The 26,547-nt window shown below is 33.5% G+C and overlaps 2 protein-coding genes across 6 annotated transcripts; one reads left to right on the forward strand and one right to left on the reverse strand.

Annotated features, from left to right (window-relative positions):
- The first annotated feature begins 4,023 nt into the window (after positions 1-4,023).
- LOC110102418 (serine/threonine-protein kinase STN8, chloroplastic) lies at positions 4,024-11,153 on the forward strand. Of its 2 annotated transcripts, none has more exons than XM_020830762.2 (5): positions 4,024-4,674; positions 4,970-5,143; positions 8,696-9,100; positions 9,256-9,623; positions 10,899-11,153. In XM_020830762.2, exons 1-4 carry the CDS (start codon positions 4,102-4,104, stop codon positions 9,601-9,603), a joined length of 1,500 nt encoding a protein of 499 aa, XP_020686421.1. In that variant the 5' UTR covers positions 4,024-4,101; the 3' UTR covers positions 9,604-9,623; positions 10,899-11,153. The 2 variants fall into 2 exon arrangements, with proteins under 2 accessions (XP_020686421.1, XP_020686414.1); XM_020830755.2 differs by having other exon boundaries at positions 10,924-11,153.
- A 3,104-nt stretch (positions 11,154-14,257) lies between these two features.
- LOC110102430 (mannan endo-1,4-beta-mannosidase 8) lies at positions 14,258-25,233 on the reverse strand. 4 transcript variants are annotated; one of them, XM_020830771.2, is made up of 7 exons: positions 25,098-25,233; positions 24,632-24,921; positions 24,276-24,555; positions 23,970-24,164; positions 22,145-22,267; positions 14,888-15,099; positions 14,258-14,804 (listed from the first exon to the last, which is right to left on the reverse strand). In XM_020830771.2, exons 2-7 carry the CDS (start codon positions 24,814-24,816, stop codon positions 14,390-14,392), a joined length of 1,410 nt encoding a protein of 469 aa, XP_020686430.1. In that variant the 5' UTR covers positions 24,817-24,921; positions 25,098-25,233; the 3' UTR covers positions 14,258-14,389. The 4 variants fall into 4 exon arrangements, with proteins under 4 accessions (XP_020686430.1, XP_020686437.1, XP_020686444.1 ...); XM_020830778.2 differs by having other exon boundaries at positions 24,632-24,916; positions 25,098-25,230; XM_020830785.2 differs by having other exon boundaries at positions 24,632-24,958; positions 25,098-25,209.
- Positions 25,234-26,547: the final 1,314 nt, after the last annotated feature.

Raw genomic sequence — 26,547 nt, forward strand, 5'->3', positions numbered from 1 at the left:
GACCTAATAATTGTTCCTCAAGAAGACCATCTAAAAGTAATTTACAAGTCTGAGATAAATCTTAGAGAGTGGATCTCAATATGACACTAAGTACACTTTAAATAACTAATTTTCTTACTAAGGTGATTACGTCATACCAATATTCAATATTATCCTATTATTATTTATGTGAACACATGGTCAACGAATATTGCATTAAGTCTTTAAGAAATGATTTGTATTTACACCTCCTATTAGGTGAGCGACCAAGTCAACCACTTATTATTATCTTCTCATGTATATAAAAATTTAATGTTTAATGTCCATTACTTACCAACATTCAATGCTCATATTTTCAATCTATGTCTCCTTTCAGATCTTGAGAATATTTTAGTCAACCTTCTGTTATAACCTATTTTCCAACATTTATCATTCTGATGATTTTACTCACGTTCATCTGTATATTCTCTTATTGAATCAAGAGAGCAACCAGTTGTATTTCTTAACATTACCAAAATTCTAATACTTTTCATCAATTATTTTTCAATACATTGCAACAAGTAATGTTCGTCAACCACTAATGCTTGTTATTTACTAATGTTTGTTTTTCTCGCCATCCAATCATATTTCTATCAAGAGAATGGTCAAACAGATTGCCCACCATTATCTGAATTTTGATACTTCCCTTCATTTCATATATGTTTTAACCTAATGTATTTTTTGTTATCAGATAATACTACATCATATTATAAAAACAAGGAAGTTTATCACCCTCCATTACTTGAATTTTGATTTGCCTCATCAACTCTTGTCAAATGTCTACCAATGTCAAACATCAAACTTTCATTAGCCACAACATATGATGTCTATCTTTAAGATATCTCGGTCTTCCCTTCTATTAGCATAATGATCCAACCAATTATTTAGTCGTCAAAGAAATTGACTCCCCTTATAATTCATCAACCAACACTAATTCTTGCTTGAATTTCGATACTCCCCATTTGACAATCACTTAACTACTCCAATATTTGATATCCCTTAACATATGGTTACTCGACGCCCCTCCTATCATATAAATGATCAAGCTAATCGTCTACTCTCTTGAGACCTCCGATATTTCCCTTTTGCTTTTGCATGATACCTACTAATGACGCACATTAGTCTTTCATGAATCATTGGTATCTAACATTTGACTTTCCTCTTTCTAGTAGTCCAACCTCCCTTGCTACTAAGAGAATAATCAAGCTAACACCCCTAGATAAAGTTGCATCAAGGTAGCACAAAATTTTTAATTTTTTTATTAAAAAACTACTTTAAGAAGCCATAGAAAGCTGCCCCAAACACAGACTTAGGGTTCGTTTGGGACGGTTTTTTTATTGCTTTCTAAAACGGAGTTTTAGTACAATTTTTTTTTATTTTTGTACTAAAACTCCATTTTAGAAAGCAATAAAAAAGCTGTCCCAAACGAAGCCTTAATTTGCCGCTATATCATTACTTTTATTTTTATAGATATTTAAGGGGTTGTTTGGGATAATTTAAATTATTTTTAATTTTATTTTTCTTTTATTTATTTATATAAAATAAAAATATATTTGATATCTAGTAAATGTTAATTTATTTTATTTAGTATTATATAAGATGGTGATGACAGCCTAAACCTGAAGTCAAACCTTAATAATCAAAATATGACCTATCTAACCCATTTATTTTTTAGCTTATGAAGTAGATATAGGACCTGAATCTTCCTGACTCTTAGATACTATTTTAACCTCTTTTAAGCTTGACGGCTTTCTTATCACTACTTTAAACGGATTTTTTTTTACATCAAAATTTTTAAACTAAAAAAATTTGAATTAAAAATCTACTTTAATATTTAAAAAATAGTAAGAAAGCTGTTCCAAACATAATTTTAGTGAAATTAGAAATCACTGAAATCAATAAAATTGAATTATATATATATATATGAAATAATAGTAAATCAAATATGTTATACATGAAAGATAATACCATTATATAAATAATGTATTACAGCTATTACTTGAATATAATTAAATGATTTAAATCATTGAAAAACAAATGTAAACATGTAAGTGCCATTTTGAAGTGCTTTTATTTTATTTTATTTTGTAAATTTTATTTTATTTTTGGTTTACTTGTGTTATTAACTTATTATGTAAAATAAAATCTAATATTTTTTTTCTTTTCAGAAAGATTAAAAATAAAATAACTATGATAAAATCAAGGGGCATTTATATACATAACGAAAAATTCTTAAAAATTTATATATCCAATCAACATCTAAATTATTATATTTATTTATCAAACATCTAATTCATATCAAAATATGTGCATAATTAGAAAATGTATTTCACTTTTGATAAGAGAATGTTAGTGATACTGTTAATAAGATTTAAATTTTGGGAGTTATATATATAAATATAAATATTTAGATGGTGGACATATAAATAATTAAAAAAATTAGCATAAGTGTAAATTCTCTTAAAATTCAATGCATCTCGATATAGATAACTTAAAGCTGGTTTGGGACGGCTGTCTTAGTACTTCTGAAAGCAGTTTTAGTATAAAATTAATCTTTGTTTAGGACAACTTATGGTCATTATTTTATCGTTGTTTTTCCGATAAATTTTGAGACTAAAAAATAAATAAAATTCATACATATGTAATATATTACATAATTTTAAAATTAAATATAAATAATTATTATATTAATGTTATTACTTATATTTTAAATATAAATATAAATAATTTTGAGTTTTATTTTGAGTTGTTTATATACCTTTTCTTGTACCCATGGGTTAGAAGCTTACATGATATTATGGCATCATATGATCAAGATTATTTATATTTAATTTAATATACAATACAGTTAAAATTTTGAAATTGTATTGTTAAATAAAATATATGATATTTAAATTAATTTAATATTTAATTAAACATTTTATATTAAATTAAAATATTTAAATATATTATTAGTTGAATTGACCGGTTCTTAAGAAATGGGACCGGTTCAACGGTTTGCCGGTTGAACAGCGGTTCAAACCGATTTTGACCGATTCGTTGCTAGGCCGATTCTTCAAGATGACCAAACCGGTCATAAGACCGGTTCACGATTGAACCGATCGAACCGGCCGGTCCGGTCCGGTTTTCAAAACAATGATCATTTCACAAAATATATTTAAAATTTAAAAAATATTTAATTATGTGTTTAGAATTTTGGAAAAAAACTAAAGTAATTTAATATTAATTTCATAATTCAAAATAAAAAAATTATAAATAGATGGGCCCACAGGTAATTAGTGCGAGCCTATAATTTACCTGAGAAGAACGTGCGGAACACCCGCCCACACATAAAGATACAGTTAATTGTTGTTTAGGGTTTTGTTTTAAGTTCGTCCGATGTTGAATATTTTGCTCTTGAAAAATCAATTTTTTTGTAAAATGTAATTAAAAATAATAAATAAACCCGTTGATGCTTATCTTGGCTGGTAGGCGAGTACGGTTGGGAACCCCCAACCTGTGCTGGATTCTTCTCGAGCGGCAGCATCTTTAAGTGGGGGCCCAATCAAGTGCGGGTCAGGAGATCAAGTGCGGGCTATGAGGTTTTTGGGGTGTGTGCCTCTTCTAGGTCAGCCGAGAATTTGTCAAACCGCCCTTTCGGGGGTGATAGTCTGATAGTAGGTGAATACCCTGTTCCAAATAATAATAATATTATTATTATTATTAAATATTTTTTTTATTATTTTAATATAAAATAACTTTTAATTAATTATTCATAAAAGTTAAAATAAATTTAAACTATTTAAATATATTTATTAAAATTAATTACCATATTATAAATGCATTTTAATTGTCAAATTAAAGTAATTAATAAAAAAATCATATATATTATTATCAGGCTTTGAATTTATCGAATTTGTAATTCGGTATTTAAATTTCAAAAAATAAAAATAAAAAATGCAAAAAAAAAGATTTTGATTTCTCCCAGGAAATCCACACAAAATTGATTCATGGATAAACCCTCTTACCTCCACGCGGCCGAGGACTGGCCTCTCCTGATACTTTTAACGCCCTTCCCTCTCGAGGATCTCCGAAACCTCGAGCATGGCTTCCATTCTCCGTCCGACGACAACATCGCTTCAGAAAACCCTCTCAGTTCCATGGCTTTCGTGTCCACTTCCCAACTCCTTAACCACCTTCACTCCAACTAGAAGAAGCTCATCGAAGTGCACTGCTTTATTCGGCGAAATCCCCAGAGATTTCTTTCAAAACGCTCTCAATGTAGACGATTCCAATCCCTTGTTTCCTTTTCTCAAGTTTGGTCTCTCCCAGTTCGAGCAAGTCACTTCCGGGTTGCCGGAAAACGGGCGGTGGGCCATCCTTACGGCCACCGGACTTGGTTGGATTTACTTGACCGTGAGGCCGGGAGTACTAATGGGCGCTATTGACGCTTACATTCTGGCGCCCTTGCAGTTAGTTTTCGACAGTTTGATAGGTAGGAGGAACTTGAAGATGAGTGATTTTGTTGTGGGGGAGAGATTGGGGGAAGGATCGTTTGGCATAGTCTATTCCGGCGCCATTGTGCCCAAGAATTTTTCTGTGGAAGAAAGGGTGGGGAAGGCTAAGACACGATTGGAGAATGATGACAGGTTCAAGGATAGAGTTATCTTGAAGAAGGCAAGCTCACAATTAAGCTTTGCTATTGCTTTTCATATTTTGCGCCATTTCAACAGCTCTTGTGCATATCTTTCTAGTTACTCGTGATCGTAATTGTGTTTCTTTCTGAATTTAATTTGTTTATTTTTTTAACTTTTCTGATTATCAATTTTTTGCACTTTATGGCTTTCATTTCCGTAATTGCAGCATTTGGAATACCAAAAGATTGTTTCGCTGAAATGATTAGTTTACATGCGCAGTTTAGGGTAGAGAGGAATGCTTGTGGTCAAAACTTTACTGTGGTTTGTTCTTACAGGTGAAGGTGGGAACTAAAGGAGCAGAAGAATTTGGTGACTATGAGGAGTGGTTTAACTACAGGGTCTCTAGAGCAGCCCCCCAATCTTGTGCTGAGTTCCTTGGAAGTTTTGTTGCTGAACAAACTCGTCTAGAGTTTACAAAAGGTGGCAAATGGCTTGTATGGAAATTTGAGGTATGAAGGTCTGTTATACATTAATAACACACCATGTAAATTTCAAGAACAAGAAACCATGTCATGTACTATTTTTTCTTGTGGCCTCAAAGTATTCTTTTCGCTAGCCTTGACTCATGTAATTATGGTTGTAAACAATCTATAAGCTGATTACTGCTATGTTCAAGCCATTTTTTTGTAGTTATTATTGGGCTTTTGAGTTAAGCTTGAAGATGAACAGAGTTTTCGAAACAAGTCAATCAAGTTTTAGGTGAGCCTAACTAAATACGTTAGATTCTAATAATTTAACCATATAATCACATTCTCATCACAAAAATGAGCCTATTCACTCCATTCATGAAAATTAATGCAATTATTTTTGTATTTATTTATTTTTTGAAATTCAAGCACTAATGACAAAACTAAAATTAAGCTAATTTATTTACCTATTTGCTCAACACAAGCTTTCATCATTTTAATACATCTATTAATAGTTAAGATGCATAAGAAAGAAAATAAATAGCTTGAATACCAAAATATGAAATGAACCCTTTTTATGAAAAAGTTTGGGACTAAAACCTTTCTTGTTAAATTAGTGAAGTTTAAAAAAAAAAAAAATGTTACAAGAGTTGATTACAGGATAGGAATAGTACGCAACATAGACAACAAAAGAAAGAGTTTACACAGATTTAAAAAAAAGTTCCTTAGGATTATCCGTAAAGTCTAAATTCCTATTATTGTCTTTAATGATTTCAGACTTTTCCCCCTGAAAATATAAATTCAGAAGTAGGCCAATGAGATGATGTTACACCAAATAACTTTTTCCATATTCCTTGAGAGACCTGCACATGCCCATCTTGCCGAATAGTCTATAGAGCAGAAAGGAAAAAAGTATCTCAAGTAGATATAAAGGCAGTAAGAATATGAATACCTCTCGGATAAGTGAAGATGGAAGTAGTCAACAACAATTTTGATGCCAAGAAGCTTATAAAGTGTTGTCTAGAGATTAGCATTGCAATTTGAGATGTAAGATGTTATTTCAGGATATGAATGGCAAATATCGCAGATCAAAGAAGTTGTGCTATTCAACTTATATATGTAAGATTTGCTTGGAATTTGTTTGAGAAAAACAAGCCAAGCCAAAGTCGAAACCTATAAAGGAGAAATTAACTTCTAGATCCATGCATTGCTAGTAGTGATAATTCTACAATTAATAAGGGAATGGTATGAAGAAGGTTAACCAAATGAAGATGAGAATATAAATCATTCAAATCATTCTGCAATGAAATACAAATAATGTTGTGTTCCTGAATTACCTAGCCATTTTTTAGGAGCCAATTGGGATTTGACTTTGCATTCAAAGTTCCAATCTATCCATAAGTGATCTTTTAAAATAATAAATAAAAGAATGTCTTGAAGCCATTTATCTTTCCAATGTCTAATTGAGCAATCGTTATTAACATTCTAGGAAATGTTAACTAAGAAAGGTGGAATGATTCTCCTAACCCCTTTGATGTTGCTTGCACACTCCCAACTCTTCATGTCCCAAAGATTGAGAGGATATTTATCCTTGAAATATTTTGCCTTGATAACTTTACAAGCAAAAGAAGAGTTTTCAATATGGATAGATTTGCGAACCCAATTTGACGATAAAGAAAGATCATAAATTAGGCGCACCAAAATCCCTAGATATCTTTAGTCTACAAATTTTGCTACAACTTGGAAGATGAATACTCCTCTCAACTTCCAAAAGAAATGCTTTTTGATTGAGTCATTTTTACACCCCAGTTTGAAATCCAAATTTAAGAGTGGTAAAGAGGAAAAGCACCGATATATGAATTGATAAGTTTCAACCTTAAACCTCCCAACAATAGAATTAAGCCTATTGTAAATAGTTTTTGTGAATATTTTGAAGTGAACCATTAATAATGCTACTCAATAACATTGCATGTTCAAACTCTTATAAGCTACTTGTTTAACAATAAAAGAATATGGCCATAAATATAAATAAATAATCAGGGTAATATTCATGCTTGTCCATCTATATGTAGAGCTTCATAAATCATGTTTAAATTTGTTCAATTATCCAAGTAAATAAACATACGCAAGTCTTAAAGAAATGAGTATGAACATGTGTATCAAGCATATTAGGTTTGATTATTACACGGCTTTATGTTACTTTATTTAAACAAAATTACACTAAGATATTGTTTTATTGATGATTTTATGTATTGTCATGATTATTCGACAAGTTTTACGCTGGTGACTACCTAACTCAACCCTCTACTTTTTTCATCTAGAACTTGGGACCTAGCAACAACTGTGTTAAGAGAAGCATAATATTAAGTTAAGTGTTGTAAAGATGGGGATGCTCAGGTGGATCACTGGCTTTACTTTTTGAAACAAGATATGAAATGAGCATATACGTGAAGAAGGTTGGAGTAGCTCCGGTGGAAGATAAGATTAGAGAGTGTCGTCTTACATGGTTTGGTCGCCTAAAACGGCAACCTTCTGATGACCCGGTTAGGAGAGTAGATGTATTAAATTTGGCTTATGTTAAGAGAGAGAGAGAGAGACCTAAAAAGACTTGGTTAGAAAATATTAGAAATGACCTTTCTTTTTTAGATTTAAATGAGAATTTGACTCTTAACTAGACACAATGGAGAAAAATGATTCATATAGCCGACCCCATGTAGTGGGATAAAGGCTTGATGTTGTTGTTGTGTGGAGGTGACAGTCGTGGTGATTCTATGCATTCTAAATATCCAAGGAAGCTGAGTAGAATTAAGTGAAGCTATGAATGGGGAATTTAAACGAAAATGAGGTTGTTTTGTACCCGTCCATTCTTTGATTGATTTTTAATTTTAGTGCAAAATTGTGGCAATTTTAAAATTTTGAGAGTAGGACAGTAAATTTTGGACAGCCTTGCTACACTATGAAAGATTGAAAGGTGATATAGTAGGAAGGAAAATGCATAATGATAAAAATGACCATAGCTGTGTGACGTAAATAATAGTAATAATGTTTTCATTCTAAGGTCCGTTGATTTAGGGAAACATATCATATGTCAAAGAAAATGTATGATGTCTCAATACTGATTCTTCGTTAACGCCTTGTCAATGCATCGTATGCCTGTTGCAGGAACAGGCACTAAAGACTGCAGCTAAACTTGGTTAAGGGTTGTAGAATCATTTGCCTATTTTCAATCATACAGGCCTTCGGTAATTATTTATGATATCACAATATTTGAGATCTGTTACCATATTCTGGTGGCAAATAAGGATCATCTTGACTAACCCTAATCTTCACAGAATTATAGAAGAAATCATTTTACAGATTTTGTTCTCAAATGTTTTCACCAGTTTATCATCTAGTACTGATGGCCCTCTTTGCTTTTCTTAATGTTTAGTTTCTACCACCTGTTTTTAACTACCTTTTAACAAAGGGTCCATATTAATCAAATGGTCATTAACCTTCATCTGAAAAGCTTTTTTTTTTTAAATAGAATCATCCTTCTCAAATGTTTTTTTTTTTTTTCTCTCAAAGTTGCTCACAAGAAATCACACCATTTAGGGTGACAGAAATCTGGCAAGCTATTTGAACAATCGCAATTTCCCATTCAACCTGGAGTCAATCATGTTCAGACGCATCCTTGAAGGACTCGACCCAATCAAAAGAAGTGCATTGATTATTAAACAGATAATGCGGCAGATTATCACTTCTCTTAAAAGAATCCATAATACTGGAATTGTGCATCGTGATATCAAACCAGCCAATTTGGTGGTGACAAAAAAGGGACAGATCAAACTCATAGATTTTGGCGCTGCAACCGACCTTCGCATTGGCAAGAACTACATACCTGATAGTGGGTTACTTGACCCAGATTATTGTCCTCCTGAATTATTTGTTCTTCCAGAAGAAACTCCAACTCCTCCTCCTGAACCTATTGCAGCCATCTTTTCTCCAGTTCTGTGGCAGGTTTGTTCTAGTTCTGGTTTTTTTCAAGCTCATTTACATCTAAAAGAAAAAAAAAAAAACAAATGTCCTCGTCATGAGAACAACTTTCCCTTGAATAAATAGTTTGTTTTACTTTTTTTTTTTTATTAACATTTCATATGTTTTTATTGCTGCAGCTTAATAGTCCCGATCTTTTTGATATGTACTCAGCTGGTATAATACTTATGCAAATGGCAGTCCCAGGTTTAAGATCTACTGCTGCTCTGAAGAACTTTAATTCAGAACTAAAGGGAGTTGACTATGATTTGAATTCGTGGAGGGAAGTCACTCGTTCAAGGCCGGATCTGCGCATTCTAGATCTAGATTCAGGTAGAGGTTGGGACTTAGCAACCAAGCTTGTTTCAGAGAGAGGCTTTCTTAGAAGAGGCCGGCTCTCTGCAGCTGCTGCCCTAAGGCATCCATACTTCTTGTTGGGTGGAGATCAGGCTGCTGCAGTATTATCCAAATTGAGTTTGAAAAAATAATGAAGTTGTTTATATATCTGGTAAGTTTCCCATACTAGCCATTTTTGTTATGTTTCTGTACTAGTATCAAAATATCATCTAATTTATTGCCTTACTATCTTATTTTTATATAAATATATATAACCAAAAATTTCTTGAAGCGTCCAAACCACTTGTTCACTTATAAAACTAGGTCCTTGAGAGTGCTCTTTTATTCCTATTCAACGCAGGATACGTGTATCCTTTATTGAACTAAACTTGACAGTGAAAGTTTCAACTAAGCTATTTTGCACGATTTTCTCACCTCTGATGCATATTTTTTGGCTGTGGATATATTTATTCTCTTTACAAAACTCCAAATGGACTGGTAGAACAAACTGCAACCTAATTAAAGGTTTTTCATAACTTGAATGATTATATTAGAGATTTCAATGGATAGCTTTATAAAAACCAAAGCTCCACGCATAAACAACTCTTTACAATTGGCTAAAACTCGGTGCTTCACGAGTCATGACGCTACTAATTGGCTTTGTGTCAATTGCTAGTTAGCAAATCTGTGTTCTTATTAAATTAATTTGATTTTTCTTCATGTTTCCATATACCACTATTAACCATGTAGCTGTTGCATATTAATAACTTATTTTTTCAAGCTCGATAATTGAATTTTTTTCTCTGAATCAGCAACACCTAGAAGAAATGTTTTCCATTGCATGATCTGTTACTTATTGTTTTCAAAAATATTATTCCCTGCAATTCATTTCTTCAAGGGGGAAAAAAAGATTACAAGTCTAGGAGGAGTGGTCTTATCAGGACAATTTTGTTGTTCAATTGCGATGTGTAGGTCATGTAAATTTTGGAAATGGCCGCTCGACTAGGGATGGAGGAGTGAAACTATGTAAAAGTATCTCATCTCTGGCCTTAAGATGTAGGAGCCTCATGCATCTCATAAAATGGTGGAATTATTCTGTGCGGATGTCAAACGTCATTCAGAGACCAATCAGAATGTGCCACGTCACGTTGTACTCGGTACTGCAGCTCGGTACCGCTGACGTGGTGAATTCTGGTTGGTCTCCGGACGGTGTTCTACGTCCGCTCTCCGCACAGAATAATCTCTCCATAAAAGGACTCTCAAATTGGAAAAAAACTTATGATTAGGATGTTCTTATGATTTTTTTACAAGGAGAATTTTATACCCATTAGATTTATGTTATGTTATACTCATCTCAAAATAAATTTGATAGATATAAAATCATCCTAACTAAAATTTGTTCATAAATTAGATTCCAAATTACTGGTCTGTATAACCATTATTATAGTTACCCTTCTGATGTACTTTGCCAGGAAGATTGGTTTGCTGAATAAGAGCTTATGATTTGCAATCAACATGAAGACGGAAGGTTATACTCTTAAGATTACTCCAATGGTGATGACTCTCGCTGTCCATATTTGATTATAAAGTCATATGTATTTATGTATGATATAGTAGTTTACTTTTAAATTCTAACGTGATTATGTAAATTATAAAAATTTTGGTTAAGTCATTTCTTTCACTTTTATTTGAAATTATGCTCAAATCCTGCTAACTTCCACGCCATGTGAAACTATCTCTTTGAGTTTAAAAAAATGTCTCGTCGCCGCAAAAATCTTTCAAATTTTGCTTACTAAAGCTTCGTTTGGGATAACTTTTTTGTTGCTTCTTCAAACAATTTTTTTAGTATAAAAAGCTGCTTTAATAAACAGTAAGAAAACCGTTCGTTTGTCAATGAATCTTGCCCTTATTGAGTCATCCACTTAAGTTGAACTTACAAAGCAATATATATTTATTATGTTAACCGAGCTAACCTTTGGTTTAATTTCCAAGGTACTTTTTTGACTGGTTATCAAGAAGCATTTCGTGGCAAGACAAAAAGACTTGACTAGCAATCCAGCTTATGTCAAGTTACCATTTTTTTTATTTAGATTAATTAAGATAAATTCATATACACATCATATCAGCAAAATTTGAATCCAAAATTTTTTAATTGATAATCAAAATTCTCAACCAACAAATCATGATGAACTAAATACATTATCATATGTTAGAGTAATACAGAGCAGCATGACTTTCTTAAGCCTTTATCCACAACATCGACGGGGTCGACAAGAGAGAAATTTCTAAGAAAGAACAACTCTTTTCTTGTTTTTTTTTAAAATTATATATTTATGATCATGCTTTTGACTTCACTAAAAAAGAGCTGCGACTATTCTAAATTAGCCTAATTTAAAGTTTAGACGCTAAAGAAGTAAACCGCATCTGCTTACAAAGAGGTTTAAATTTCAAACAAAACAAATTGCATATCTGTTCGTAAAATTATATATATATATTCAGAAAATTAAAAAAAAAAAACTTATTATATTTCAACTCTTTCTCTATTCTTTCAAAGTTGGCAATTGAGTAATTATGTTTCCAAAACTAAGAATTTATTTAATTTAATGAAAATTATAGTATATTTTATTAAATTAAAAAAATACGCAGCACCTCCATCATCAAAGCTCCACAAACTATTAGGGCGTCAAACATTAAGGGCAAAGATGAAATATCATCAAAAAGTATTGCACCACCTTTGGTTACACAGTATCAAGACCAATTAGAGATAGAGGAAGGCATAGTTTTAAATTCGAAAAAGTAATTATTATTATTTTTATTTTTGTTTGTGTCTTAGAAGTCATGTTGGTAGAGAGAATTTTATTATTTTAGCTTAGAATTATGAACTTTTATTTGGTCCGGTCATCTGACGTAGTTGTACGTTCGGACGCCAGTAAAATAGTACCACGTGTTCTCACTAGTATAAATGATTTGCCTCCTTGAACTCGATAATGCATCAATACAAAGTGAAAGCATGCTATTTCAAAAAGTCTCCATATTTATGAAATATGAAATGATAAGGTAGAATATCAAGGACAAGTCTCCTTCGAGAAATAAAGTAAAGACATCGTTTAGGATAATTTTCTTATTGCTTTCTAAAGCAGCTATTTAGTATAAATAGCTGAGAAATTTGCTTAGCTATTTATGTCATTTTTGTCGATTAGACCAGCTGAGAAATTTGCTCGTCTAACGGTAGATAATCATCACCCTATCTCTGATTTCAATTATTTTATATATTTTATATTTTATGAATTTTAAATTTAACAAATTTTGCAAAAGTTATGATACCTTGATTTTTAACACTTTTACAGTATAACTTTTTTGTATATGATAGATATGATCCTCTCGAGTATTTTGATTATAATATTATCAGATTTCATCTAGTAAATTGGAAGTTGTGATTTTCAGAAATAAATGCATAGTAAACAAATTTTGTAGATTTTCCCTTTTTTTTAATTATTATATTTTCATAAAGGATGTTGACTCACATTGCATACTATAATTAATATTGGTTAGCTATTAAAATATAATATCATGTGCAGGAGGATGGGCCAACAGGCTTTCTTTTAAATAAAAGGTTTGTTGTGTAATCCTGGTTATAGCTTGTAATTGATTGACCGAATTATGCCAACGAGTAGTGACAACTCTTACATAATTATTTAAAATCACCTGTGAAAATAAATTATTAACAGAAATAAATCAAAGATAAAATAATATTGACATATGGATAAATATGACAAATAATAGATATAAGGATAAAAACACCACATTAAAGTTGTATGTCATGCCTTGCTTTTTATAATTATATTCATAATTACATTTACATAATTTGATATAGCATATTGATAGACAATTTATACATGACATAATAATTGATAGAAACATATAATAGAATCATTAGCATGAATATAATTGATACATAATTGATGTTTATTTTACTGTAACACATGTTATAGATTTATAAACTTTTTTTTTTATTTTCTTATAGATTGATAGACGTTTTTTGCTTAGTTATATACTCTTGTTGTACTGATCATATTGATTTTTATGATTGATTGATATTGATTGCAAAGATTATTTATCATTCATATTGATAGCTTATTGATTAGAACTATAGCAAGTATACTAAATCTTCTATCTTATATTGAAGGCAGTGATAAGTTACGGTTACTTGCTAGCTTTGTAAGCTCATTATGTGATTTTTCTTGTTTTAAAGTTTGAGAAGGGGTCATGACTCTCTGGATTGAGGATGCATTTTCAAGTCTTTTTTTTATTTCTTTGGTTTACTCTATTCTTTTGTAGGTGAGAGTTTTAAAAAATCATAGATTGATATTATTGAAATCTCGTGGTTATTGTACATTACATTTTGAAAGAATGAATATATAAATATTTTGATTTATATGATTTATAGTTGTTTTTGTTATATTTATTTAAAATGCTAAACATTCAATGATTTTGGTAAATTAATTAAGAGATAAAATTTTGATAATTCTTCCAAATTTAAATCTTGGAATATTATATACCATACTTAACTATAGTCAAATTCAACTCAATTAAATCAAATTTGAATCGACTCGACTCAAGTAACTCAAATTTGAATCGACTCGACTCAATTAACTCAAATTCAACTCGATTCAACTCAATTAAATCAAATTCGACTTGATTCAATTTAAATTCAACTCTTTTTAACTCAGCTGAATCAAATTCGACTCGATTGTACTCAATATAGTGAATTCATTCAACTTAATTAAATCGAGTTACTCAACCAACTTGATTTCAAATAAATGAAGTCAACAAACATCACTATAAACGTCCATATTGTAAATATGACAATAATTGACATCATAAATTTTAATAGCATACATTACATATAGTTTCATTGTATACAATCTATCACTTTAACTAAAGTTCATCATGAGAAAGGTCATCATCCTCACTACTGACATTCTTCCAAGGTGATTCTGAGTTCACCTTCCGAAGCTTTGTAGCATGGAGGGATAGCACATTCGATGTCGTCGGAGATTTTGCTAAAACTACAGCATATCCATCATCCATGTGCTCTGTCCCCTCAGGGAAAAGTTGCCACAGTAGGCTTCCTCCCCCACTTCCCCCTCTTTTTTTTGACATCAACAGCATTTTGTGTACTCTACCAATGAAAGCTTCTCTAAACTCTGTAGTAAACCTTTCATCCTTCAAAGAAACACCGAATTCTCCAAATACAACCGGCATGTTTAATAACTTCTCAGCATCATCCATGTGATCTTGCATCCAGCTTTCGACGAAGTCGAAATGTTCATCAGAGAAAGAATCTGGTAGCCTTTCATGCAATTTTATGGATAAATTAACGGTTTGTTTAGTAATCTATGAAGTACAGGATTTTAGTAACAGATGGAGATTTACCAAGTATCTGAGTAGATGTGAACTGAAGCAAAGTCAATGCCTGGGGTTTGATGGTTTCTTATAAAGTCAGTTCCAACTTCTCCCATGTAAGATTTGGGGTTTTGTTGCAGCTTCTCTGGTGTTGATGGGCCATAAAAACCTTCTACGCCAATCTCTAGAAGATGAATTGGATCGACAGACTTGACAAATTGTGCCATCTCTTCTATCCATGTCTTCGTTTTCAAAGAAAACAGTCAAGGAACTGCATGTGTACTACTTGCGGACAAGATTTGTATGAAATAAAATATAAATATTGCGCTCTATGCAGATGAAATTTAGAAAATGTTCTTAGAATGATTGGGTGTGAAAATTAAAAGCAGAACAGAAACTCCAAATTGCACGAGAGCCGTTATTTCCATCCCAAGGCTGGGAAATTTGCCACCTTCAACTTAAAGTGAATGGTGAAGCAAATGATTAGGGGTGTCAATTTTTTGACATGACCCGAAACCCGACCCGAATCCGATCCGGAAAAATTCAGGTTATGGTCAACCCGGACCCAAAACGGGTCGGGTTCGAGTTGACCCAGAAACCGAAATTGATCTGAAATTGACACGAAAACTCGTATTTAACCAGAAAACCTATTCTTTACCCGAAAATCGAAGATTGACCTGATTTTTTACCGAAAAACTAGCAATTTTGGGTCAACCCTAGGTCATTCATGTCGGGTCGAGTTGATCCGGACCCGAATCGGTCTGGTTCAGGTCCAAAAACCTGACCCATTTTTAAAAACGGTTGGGTTCGGGTTGACCCGAATAGTGCCGAGTCAGTTTCGAGTTCGACCCAAACTCGACCCGTTGACCAAAATTGATACCCCTATACTTGACTTAGTCCAGTCCTAAAGGCCTGTAGCATTTCTCTCTTATCATCTTTAGCTAAAAGCCCAAAGCCCACTTAAACTCGTGATCCCAACACACTTCAACACTTAAAACAACAAGAGCCCATTCAAGTCAACTCCTCTCTAGCCCATTTGCAAAGTCTATCTTCCCAAAATCATTAAACAGTACGATTATATTTCTTTTTTAATTTAATTATCAATATTATTCATTAACATTGCTTGGTGCAAGTGATTTTGCCAATATTCCTAAGTAGTCAGTGGTGCTAATTGCTTGCATCTTTACTATATATATATAGGAATGTGTGCGTGTATGAGAGAGGAAAAGCAAAACAAAAAAAAGATGTTTAAAAAAAATATAGATAGAGAAAATGTGAATAAAAAAAGAGAAGTGGAAATGAAGTTTGTATATTTCGTTGCCTTCACATCGTCGCCAACGTCACCAGGTATAACCCCTTCAAACTCAAAATCTCGAGAACCCGTTTTCGGAGGTCGTGGCGCACCGAAAAACTGCTCATACACTCATTTATTGTGCATTGTGGGATGGGGCCCCGGTGCGGTGTCTGCGACGAGTCGGGTAATCACCTAAAAACCCTATTTCGGCATTCGCGGCGCACCAGAAAACAGCATATACACGCCTTTAGTGCACGTGGTGAGATGGGAACCTGGTGCCACGCCTACGACAAAGCGGAACCACTTGTAAGTACCCTTGAGGGGGGGGGAGACAACTGTCTTTTGAAACATGTACTCTCACAGACCCCATACATGTCTTTATTGTGCGTTGTGGGAATGCAGACACGACCGCAGTGTCTAAGGACACCTACCATACACGCCTTTATTGCGCGTGGTGGGAAGGCCCAGACTCCTGTAGTTTTCACCTAAACAAAGGAGACGCCGGGAGGCTGCCGAAATTCTAACTGAAGATATATGAGACTTGGACATTTATAAAGGACTTGCAAACTTTTGAACAACATGGGACTTTATTTGGACGTTGATTGGAACATCAAATGGACTTAATTCAAATTCAAACAATCAATAAAATTTTTGGGACTTAAATAGAATGCATAAAAAATTTAAACTCCAAATGCCCTACCTTGGACTCAAAATATGAACTCAATTTAAACTCAGATTTGAACTTTACAAGGCAACAGGGGGACTCGAGCCTGCAATTTGAATGACCGGTGATCTAAATGGACAATGAAATGGACTTGTATTTAGACACAAAGCAAATGATTAACAAAACATACTTGAATCTAATGAGTTCAAACTTGAACTTAATTTGAATTTTAAGTGAATATGACTTGAACTAGTGGATTTAAACTCAAATGAACAAGGGACCAGAATCAAACTCAACTAAGAAAAACTTGATTCAAACTTGACTTGAATAGTTGAACTCAAGCAAAGACTTGGATGGACCACAGGGGACTCATAGAGGAAGATATTCAAACATAATCAACATGTCAATAAGGATTAAGTGAGATATATAACAATGTGCTTATGATCAACAACACGGTCATTAATAAGGTTATGAAGTGATTACCCCAAATGGAAGGGAAATGTTAATGACCAATGGTATCATATTCAACATACATGTTGCAATCCCTCTTGTAAGCATGATATCACTTCTAAATGACAAAGGATTGTGAAGGATATGATGTGGTCATGAAGCCATTGCATGAATTTTTTGTAGCATGATAACGCACTAGTAGCATTGGATTTAATTCATCTCCAAGCAATGACCAGTATAGGCATGTATAGTTTGATCATAATTAAAGATAGACAAATGTTGCAAACCGCATGGAGACAACAATGACAAATTATGATATATATATCTTTCATTCAAACAAGCATATTGCCCTCCTACAAGCAAAGGTGGAGAATAGGATGCAGATGCAAGTTTCTACGAGCTACTGCAAAAACTCATCATATATACATCACAATGTTCACAAATGAATATGGAATATGTGTTGATTCCGTATAGGTTGTTAAACCTAAGCAATTGTCCCAAGGTTAACCAAGATGGGGGATGAATTGGTAATTTAAAAATTCTCTTGTATTTTTTAATAGAAAACCATTTTAAATTTTATGGCAGTTTCATTTTAGATTAAAATAAGTTTTTCAACCACAGTAAATAAATTGCAGAAAATAAAAAGACACAAAATTTTATAGTGGTTCGGTCAAACACGACCTACATTCACTTCCTAAATACTCCCTCTTCAAGTATTGTATTATTATCAAAGTGACTCTCCTTTTGCCCCCACAATAATTTCTCTCTTCCACTAATCCCCGGTGCGGCAGAGAACAGTCGTCCTTTCACACCCTCCAAGTGTCGGCATAGAACCGTCATCCTTTCACACCCTCCAAGTGTCGGAAGAGAACCATCGTATGTTCACACTCTCCAAGTGTCGGCAGAGAACCATTGTCCTTTCACACCCTCCAAGTGTCAGCAGAGTATCGTCGTCCTTTCACACCCTCCAAATATCGGCAGAGTACCAGATCTTCTTCAAATATCTTCTCACAAGTAACTAGAAAGAAGAAAAGAAGAATAATGACCAAAAACACAAAGATATCCTTACCTTTGACTAACCTTGTGAACCCTTCACACTCCACTTACAAGAAATCTCTCTCAAACACTCCACAATCACTCTTTCACTTGCCCTTGAAAAATCACGAAGAATAACACTTTTTACGTCAGTTTCTAAGGACCTTTTATATGAAAGATACAAAAATCATCCAAAAAACTAAAATTTTCCATTTTGAGCTTGTAAGATCGTATGTTCGTACGTACGAATAGTTTAAAAACTATTACGTACTAACCTTTTGTGAATATGTACGAAATATTTTCGTATATGATGATCGTCCAGTACAAATCAAGTTCGTATTGTACAAACAGTTATAAAATTTTTCAGCTTCATCGGGACGAAAAGGTACCCCACATTTTCGTACTCTGGATGTTGTTTGTATGAGAAGGAAATCGTACAGTACAATTCGTTCAGCAAAATTTGGCATACGTCAGAACGAAAAGAGATCCATCAAATTCGTACTCCGGATGTCGTCTGTACGAACAGGATATCGTATAGTACGATCTATTCAAAAAACTTTGGGATTCATCAGGACAAAAAGGGACCCGTCCAATTCGTACTCTAGACATCATCTGTACGAAGGGACACTTCGTACAGTACAAAACATACTTAGAAAAATTTTCTTCTCTCGTTCGTTTAACTGCTCGTATGAGTTTATAACTTAATAAATCGTCCCGTACGAAATGAATTCGTACAGTACAATCAATTTAAATTTTTTTGCAAATTTTAAACACTCCCCCAGTGTGTATGTATAGTTACTCAATTATAATCACACTCTCTCAGACTCAATAAATTGAAAATTACATACTCCATTTATAATGAACCCTAATCTATTCAAATTTGAAGTCTTCAATAATCTAGAGTATGATTTTTTTGAAATATTAGTACACACAAACAACAAAAGCAATACATCCAAAATATGTTAGGAGAAACTGTAATTAAAAATAATAATATTTGGAATCATCAAAAAAATACATATTGCATGAATCTCAACAATCGAAAAACTAAGTTGCAACAATCCCAACAATATGTGCAGCAAAGGTGGTAATACCCTGTGAATGACAAATGAATGCATTTGAATAAGAAAACTGAAGTTGATTATAATCTTCATGGCAACAATGTCGAGAGATGCAGTAATCCCTATTATATTCACTTACACAAACCATGAAAGAGAAAGGTACTATGAGATCTAAGTGAGGTCCAGATAAGCACGAAGGAATATATATGGTAAAAGACAATACGAATTATCCACGAATGACTATAGAAGAATCGTCACGCATAATGCATGCAATAGATCTATAAATGTCAAATGAACATGTCACATTCAAGCAATGATAGTAAGGAAGATGCAAGTATGTGGTACCTCTACAAACATATACAATGCAATATACGACAAATTCTTAGCACTTGTTAGCGATGACAGAAGATTCTTCGTAGGCATAGTAGTGATAACCAGCAATAGGTGACGGATGTTATCACACCTCACAATCAACAACCATCCAATGGCAACTAGATAGATCGTCCTCCTGCAAGTGAAGACGTATGATATGTTGCAAATACAAATACCTACAAACTGCTGTAAGGAACCTATCATATCAATAAAGTGTTATCCTCGAGAAAATACATAAGAGCTTCAACAAGTGCAAGTTCCTATGATCCAAAGCGGGAGATTCGTTAGTGCACTATAATCCATCTGCATAAAGTAATAAGTAGTGCACGACAATCTACCTGTACAAAGCAGCAAACAACTCAATCCAGAAGCTGCTGCAACACACCACCGGATCCGTAACATTCATGCAAGCGGACAGAAGGCGTTTACAAATATCTCAAAATGCCCTTGCGCATGCACTGTAGTTTGTATACACATAGGAACACAAAGGGGGTAGGTACAATGACAAAACCCGCATGGGCCCCATCGAGTGTGTTATAAGTACACACGTGACATTTAGGGATACTGCACGGGTAGGCAAATGAATCCAAGTTCGAGCCCGAACCTTTTATACGGACAAATAGAAGTTGACAAGGCTCAAATCAGTAAATAAATATGTGGTCGCAAGGTCAAACAAGATATTCATTTTAATACATTCATATTAGGCCTGTAAGACTTTCAACAAAGAAAGTTCACCCACAAAGGTATAAAGCTTACGAAACTTGATCCTCTATCGACAACCCAATAGAGTCTACAAGATTAAACCCATAAGTGAAAATGCTCGTTAACACCCTGATAATTGTCGCGTTGAATGCAAATCTCAACCGGAGGGGTTAATTTCAAACATTTCAAAAATGTCCTTAAACTTTCACAAAATTCAAATATTTTTAAGTTACCTTAAAGTCACCCCGATGATGGTCGTGTTGAATGCAGATCTCAACCGGAGGGGTCAATTTCAAATAATTTAAATGTCATCCAAATACCACAAAGTCTAAAATTCCAAAAAAAAATCATGTAAGTCCAAAACATTTAAAATTAAAATAATCCATCAACCACTTAAAACACAAAACTCATCCACCCTTCGCAACAGTTTGTAGGGGTGAACAAATTTAAATTTACTTCAGCTCACATGGAGCTAATGCCTAGTCGAAAATATCACTAGGATCCATTCTCAAATAATCCCCTGCTAGTAAGGACGTAGTACGTGTCCTCTAATCGACGATTTTACCGCTAAATGGCACCACGGGATAAACGGTTATGACCCTGGTCCCTCTGAACCAAGTGATTTTACTACCAAATGGCACCACAAAGTACCGATTATGACAGAGTCAATACGTTTCTTAGTGGCATCAAATCATTGAGATATGAATCAATATGATATAATTGATAGGGCACTGAGCCCTCTGTTAGCTAAGGTGGATTCGAATTTGCCCCCTTAGATAAACATTCCCCCCAGCTCTAAAAGGTCCCCTTGGACGAAGCAACCTATGGTCGACAACCTCCTCTAACTAATTAGACCAGGGACCACAATGGCCCGGGACGACAGAAACATGGGATCTTGATCGGGTCCATCATCCATTCCTCCACCATCCGCTTTAAGTGCAAGATGGTGTAATTTCTAATTTTAAATATCAAACTTTTCAAATTCCCAAATTTAAACCTAATTTAGCACATCCAAACCCGTGTTGCTACTATACACATGATACTACGTATCTATAGATACAATGTATATGATTGACGACTAACCTTAATCGAAAGTTCTCTCTCATCATCAGGAGGGGTAATTAACTATAGGGGTTTTCGCCTATAGGAAACCAGAACTCAGATCATAAAGTCCTTGCAAAATGAGGGCAAAATCTTTGGGTAGTGTCTTATCTACAAACCCATCTGCCTTCCCAAAATTTACCCTGGAACTTAATTCCATTAAAACTTCCCCAAAAAGAAAAAGCAACGTGGGCGGAGGCCGGGGCCGAATTTTTGGAGCCCACAGATTTACAATCTAAACTGCTGCCCCGTCAACATCCAGTGTTGTTATCTTAGCTATTTCTCCATAGTGCAGGTAATAAAAGTTGTATTTGGAAACATATGGTGTTCTATTCAACAAACGGTGTTTTATTTTTCTCCTGAAATTTCTTTGTTTTCTAATTCTTAAATTACATTTAAGAAACTCATTTCTATATTTTATTATTGAGCAGATATCTTTGTTGATAAGTGATTCGATCTTTTAATTCTCCATATATATTTTACTTTATTATTCAAAATATTCAGACAACAAGAAAGCACAGTTCTGAAAAAAAAATAAAGTTCAGTTATAAAAGAATGATGAAACACTCACTAACTTCAAGTTGTAGCATTTGGGGAGAAAAGATACGAACCTGTAGGGTATCACCTGAAGGATCCAATAGACAGCGTGGTTCGTTAATCAATTCCCATGCAAAGATTGTTGGATCATCCTTATACTTCACGTTGGTGAATGTATTGATTCTGGTGAGAACTCTCTGGCCAAAAAAACAACATTTAAAATACTGCATATTAGACTGCAAATAAGATTAATTGCTGCGCATTTAAAAGTTGAATTGAATATGCTATATTTGTTAACAGTAGTTATTTTAGTGGTGTGCACGTATCTAAAGAAAAACAAGAATTCAATCAAAACTAACTGAACAGCAATGATTGTATGTGCATGAATATTTCTAAGTCAAAATGTACTCTTTCAATTATTGTGTTCAAGACTAAAGTGCAAAGTTTATCACATTAAATTGTGTTATTTAGCAGTTCACTAATCATGGTTTTTCCATCCACATAAGCTTTGACCCGGCCATTATCTCCAACCCTCCATTAGTCAAGAAAATTCCAGCTTCCTCTGGGTATAATGGATGTGGGCTGCATGAATGCAAAGCTTAAAACGAGGCCTTCAGTGTAAAATGGGATTTCTGCCCAAGTGGAGCAATTAGGTTCTATTTCTCCTTTTCTTTGGGAGTGAAACACCTCTCATAAATTAATTATAATTGTTCAATGAAGGACACCGAAGTTCAAGCACCGATGATCTTCGTGCAATGAAGGAAGAAATAGATGATAGTGCTGGCTCCAACACAGTCTGATCCCATCAAAATTCATCTTGACTTATCAATGGAACCTCATGAAACGCATGTTCATTAACACCAATATTGAGTTTTGGCATAAATCTAGCCATCCAATTTGAATCCTCATAAGCATCATTCATAGCTATCGGTTTAGATCTGATTGTCTGATTTAGACCTTCAACAATGGGTTTGGAGCCTCTGGTGATCTATTCATTATCAAAAGGAATATGATGGTATGACGTGTACTTGAAAGATGACATGGAATGATTCCCTACCTTTCAATTGACTGGAGGACCAAAATACCCTCAACCAAGGGGCATTTTGGTCCAACATAGATCTTAGAGGTGACATCAACCATAGATGCCTTGTCATGTTAACAAAAACCCTTCATCCAAATGTTTATTAATACCCGCAAGGGGCAAGGAAAAGAATCCTCTCCTCACTCATCATTCTAGAGGAGAAACTCTATTAAATTTATGCTTTTTTCTATTATTTACCTTCAAGCCCAATCACTAAATTAAGGTTTCATTTGGGACAATTTTTTGCTGCTTTCTAAAACAACTGTCTAGTACAAAAAATTTTAATTCACGAATTTTTGGTATTAAAAAGTTGTTTTAGAAAGCAGCAAAAAAACTGTCCCAAAAGAAGCCTAAGTGTCAAAGGATCTTTCCGAAAGGAAAATTTTTTGAGTTGGCTTACTACAGTTTAAATAGGACATCGTGTTTGACTCAAGATGACTAATGTGCCCAAACTTTACCAACACTAAAAACAGTAGAGGCTTCTTTCAACTAAGAAAAGGTGTTGCTTTGATCGTCACCAAAGAGTGCATGATGAGTGAAAAGCATCATTTTGCATTGGAGGGCTGACACCGCTTAAATTTTTACATTGAGAAACAATCTTCAAGGGATGAAAAAAGCCCTAATTAAGGGTAGTGCTCATGCCCAACTCGATGATAAGATATATATTTCTTATTTTACATATTTATCTAAGTTAATTGTTTCAATTATTTGAGTTCATTCTTAGTTGTTCTTTACTGCTTATATTTTTTACATTAAGTTTTACAACGCATTTCAACTACATTTGACATCTTGATAAGATGTTAAATAATAAGAATTACCTCAACATGAGCTTTATAGTAACCTTTTATAGTTGGATCCGTGAAGAACTCATCATCAGAAGTAAGATTAAGACCAGCTTCCTTTCCCCACTTCACATACTGAGCTTTCCCACCATAGTCTTCCCAGTTATTACAGAATGAAAGTATCAATCTTATATGATGACTTCTAGCTTCACTCACCACGAAGTCCAGCCCCTGGTAATTGCACCACACTCAAGCTAGGTTACCAACTACATTCAAATAACATAACGCACTCATTAAGGCATTTTCTCAATCACATGGTGTGCGCAATATTATCTTCGTTACCTTGAACACCTCCTCATCATATACCGAAGGAGAAATCTGAAGCGCTCGCCATCCTGCATCATTGAAAGCCCAAGTTCGGCAAACATTAAGCCCGACTGCTGCCGCCTGCCTGAAGACCTCGCTGACCTTTCCCCTTGTTGAATGATCGGCGGCGAAGACCATAAGCCAATAGGTATTGAATCCATTTACGAAGAACGGTAGGCCTTTCACCAGAAACTGGGTGCCAGTCTTCTCCACCATACCCCACTGCTCACCCTCCATCTCATTCAATGTGCATACCCTGCCAAAGATTCAGAATCACCATTAGAAATCGAATTCCAGCAATTGAGTCAGACAACAAAACGAAGGGGAAATACCCATCGCCTTTACTATTAGTGCAGAACGAGTACTCCTTGCTCTTCACCGTTAGGAAATTTTCATGGCTGGGGGTGAACATTTCCGCGATTGAATTCTTAAAGAAAAGAGTAAGAATAGTTGCTACCAGGATGGCTTGCAGTTGAAATTCGATATTAGATGGGAGGATTTTCCCTTGGATTTCCATGGTACTAAACTAATCCTGAAGCTCTAACATTTTTGCATGTTCAAAGAGATTTGAGCTTGTGAACTTGTAAGGTTTCATCCTTCGAACAAATTCCTTACAGCTTTGCTTCACAGAATCGACAAGAGTTGTGAGATTTGATCCACTAACAGTCATTAACAATCATCAAGGAGTAATAATTTCATATTTCTTAAATATTTAAATACAATAATAATATGTAGTTCTAAATTACTTAAAGGTCTTCCTCCATGAATTCTTGAAAAGATAAGGATTGCCCAGAATACCTTCAGTAGCGTGAAGAGCATAGGGCTCGGATACTCTCAAACGCGAATTCGTCTGCTGCGCTTAAACGGAGCTTGACGGAGGTCTCGGTTTGAAAGAGTTGCTTCGCGGCTCATTAACATATTTATAATCATTTCATATAATATAATTGAACGTGCATGTTAGAGGAGAGTTATGCGGAATAAGTGATACTATTTTAATATAATTTTTTTTAATAAAAACTTATATTTCGAAATGGAGGAAATAATTTTTTAAAATTTATATTAGTTTATTCTTCTGTATTGTTGTGTAATATGTAGTAATGTTAGATTAATACTGATATAGGATAATATTGAGAAAAATTATATATATTGATTAGACTTATCAGGAAAAATCTTCTACAAATAAGATCCCATAATTATCAATAATAATTCCAGAATAAGAGCCCATAATTGCAATGCATTATAGTTGAGCCCATAATTACAATTTGTTATTATTGAGCCCATAATTGCATAAATATATTATTGATGAATTACTTATACATTGCACTCATTTTGAAATAAACAGAATAATTTTAATACTTAAATTTTATTTGTTATAATTTTCTTATTATTTTTATTTCAATAAGATAATTATTTTAGAATGTAGTAAAAAAGCTGTTTCAAATAAAACCTTAAGTTTGGTTTGGTACGATTTTCTTACGGCTGTTTATAACAGTTTTTTAGTAAAAAAATTTAAATTTTTAAACTAAAAAGCTTCATTAAGAAATAGTAAGAAAGCCGTCTCAAATTAAGCCTTAGACTAACTAAATTTTGATGAAAAGTTTTTTCCCATAATTTATTTTTATGCTATGTTATTATTTTTCTTAAAAATCACAAATAAATGGTAACTACAACTAAACATCAATACTCGGAGTATAGACGCCTTGGCTTGGATCCTTTGCTGCCATACAACTCCGAACTCAACTGCAATATTTGAGAGAAAATTGATTGGATGTATTCTAATAAAGATTAATTATTTATGAAAGTGATTGTACAACAACAAAACTTTATTAATACACTGTATGAGGTCAGCTAAATGAATCATTTTATTTCCTTGGTGTCCAATTAATAGGCATATTATCATTAAAATTTAATAAAAAATATCATTTCTAATATTTTCTAATCAAATATTTTTAGTACTATATCTATATTTTTTAATATAGATCGAATCTAATACATCAATTCTCCTAACAATATCATCGCAAGGCCAATATTTTATGTAACCAAAGTCTGTCTTGAACTAAAATGGCAATGCGAGATGTAGGATTTATTTGGGATATCTTTCTTAATATTTTTAAAGCAGCATTTTAATACAAAAATGTATAGTTCAAAAAAAATTATGTTAAAAAACTATTTTAAAAAATAATAAGAAAATTGTTTCTTCAGCCAATTAGTCATTGGTGTTATCTTCCATGGCAATATTGTATGATAC

The sequence above is a fragment of the Dendrobium catenatum genome, unplaced genomic scaffold, assembly GCF_001605985.2.
Source record: "Dendrobium catenatum unplaced genomic scaffold, ASM160598v2 fragScaff_scaffold_1117, whole genome shotgun sequence".
Classification (NCBI taxonomy): Eukaryota; Viridiplantae; Streptophyta; class Magnoliopsida; order Asparagales; family Orchidaceae; genus Dendrobium; species Dendrobium catenatum.

What these genes read in the sequence shown, in the direction of transcription:
- LOC110102430 (XM_020830771.2), bottom strand. Translation starts at nt 24,816, where the DNA reads ATGGAAATCCAAGGGAAAATCCTCCCATCTAATATCGAATTTCAACTG. An exon ending in ACTATAAAGCTCATGTTGAG is followed by an intron (nt 22,268 to 23,969) that starts GTAATTCTTATT and finishes TTTTTTGGCCAG; the next exon opens with AGAGTTCTCACCAGAATCAA. An exon ending in CACATCTACTCAGATACTTG is followed by an intron (nt 14,805 to 14,887) that starts GTAAATCTCCAT and finishes ATTGCATGAAAG; the next exon opens with GCTACCAGATTCTTTCTCTG.
- LOC110102418 (XM_020830762.2), top strand. Translation starts at nt 4,102, where the DNA reads ATGGCTTCCATTCTCCGTCCGACGACAACATCGCTTCAGAAAACCCTC. An exon ending in GGCTTGTATGGAAATTTGAG is followed by an intron (nt 5,144 to 8,695) that starts GTATGAAGGTCT and finishes CACACCATTTAG; the next exon opens with GGTGACAGAAATCTGGCAAG. An exon ending in TTTCTCCAGTTCTGTGGCAG is followed by an intron (nt 9,101 to 9,255) that starts GTTTGTTCTAGT and finishes TTATTGCTGCAG; the next exon opens with CTTAATAGTCCCGATCTTTT.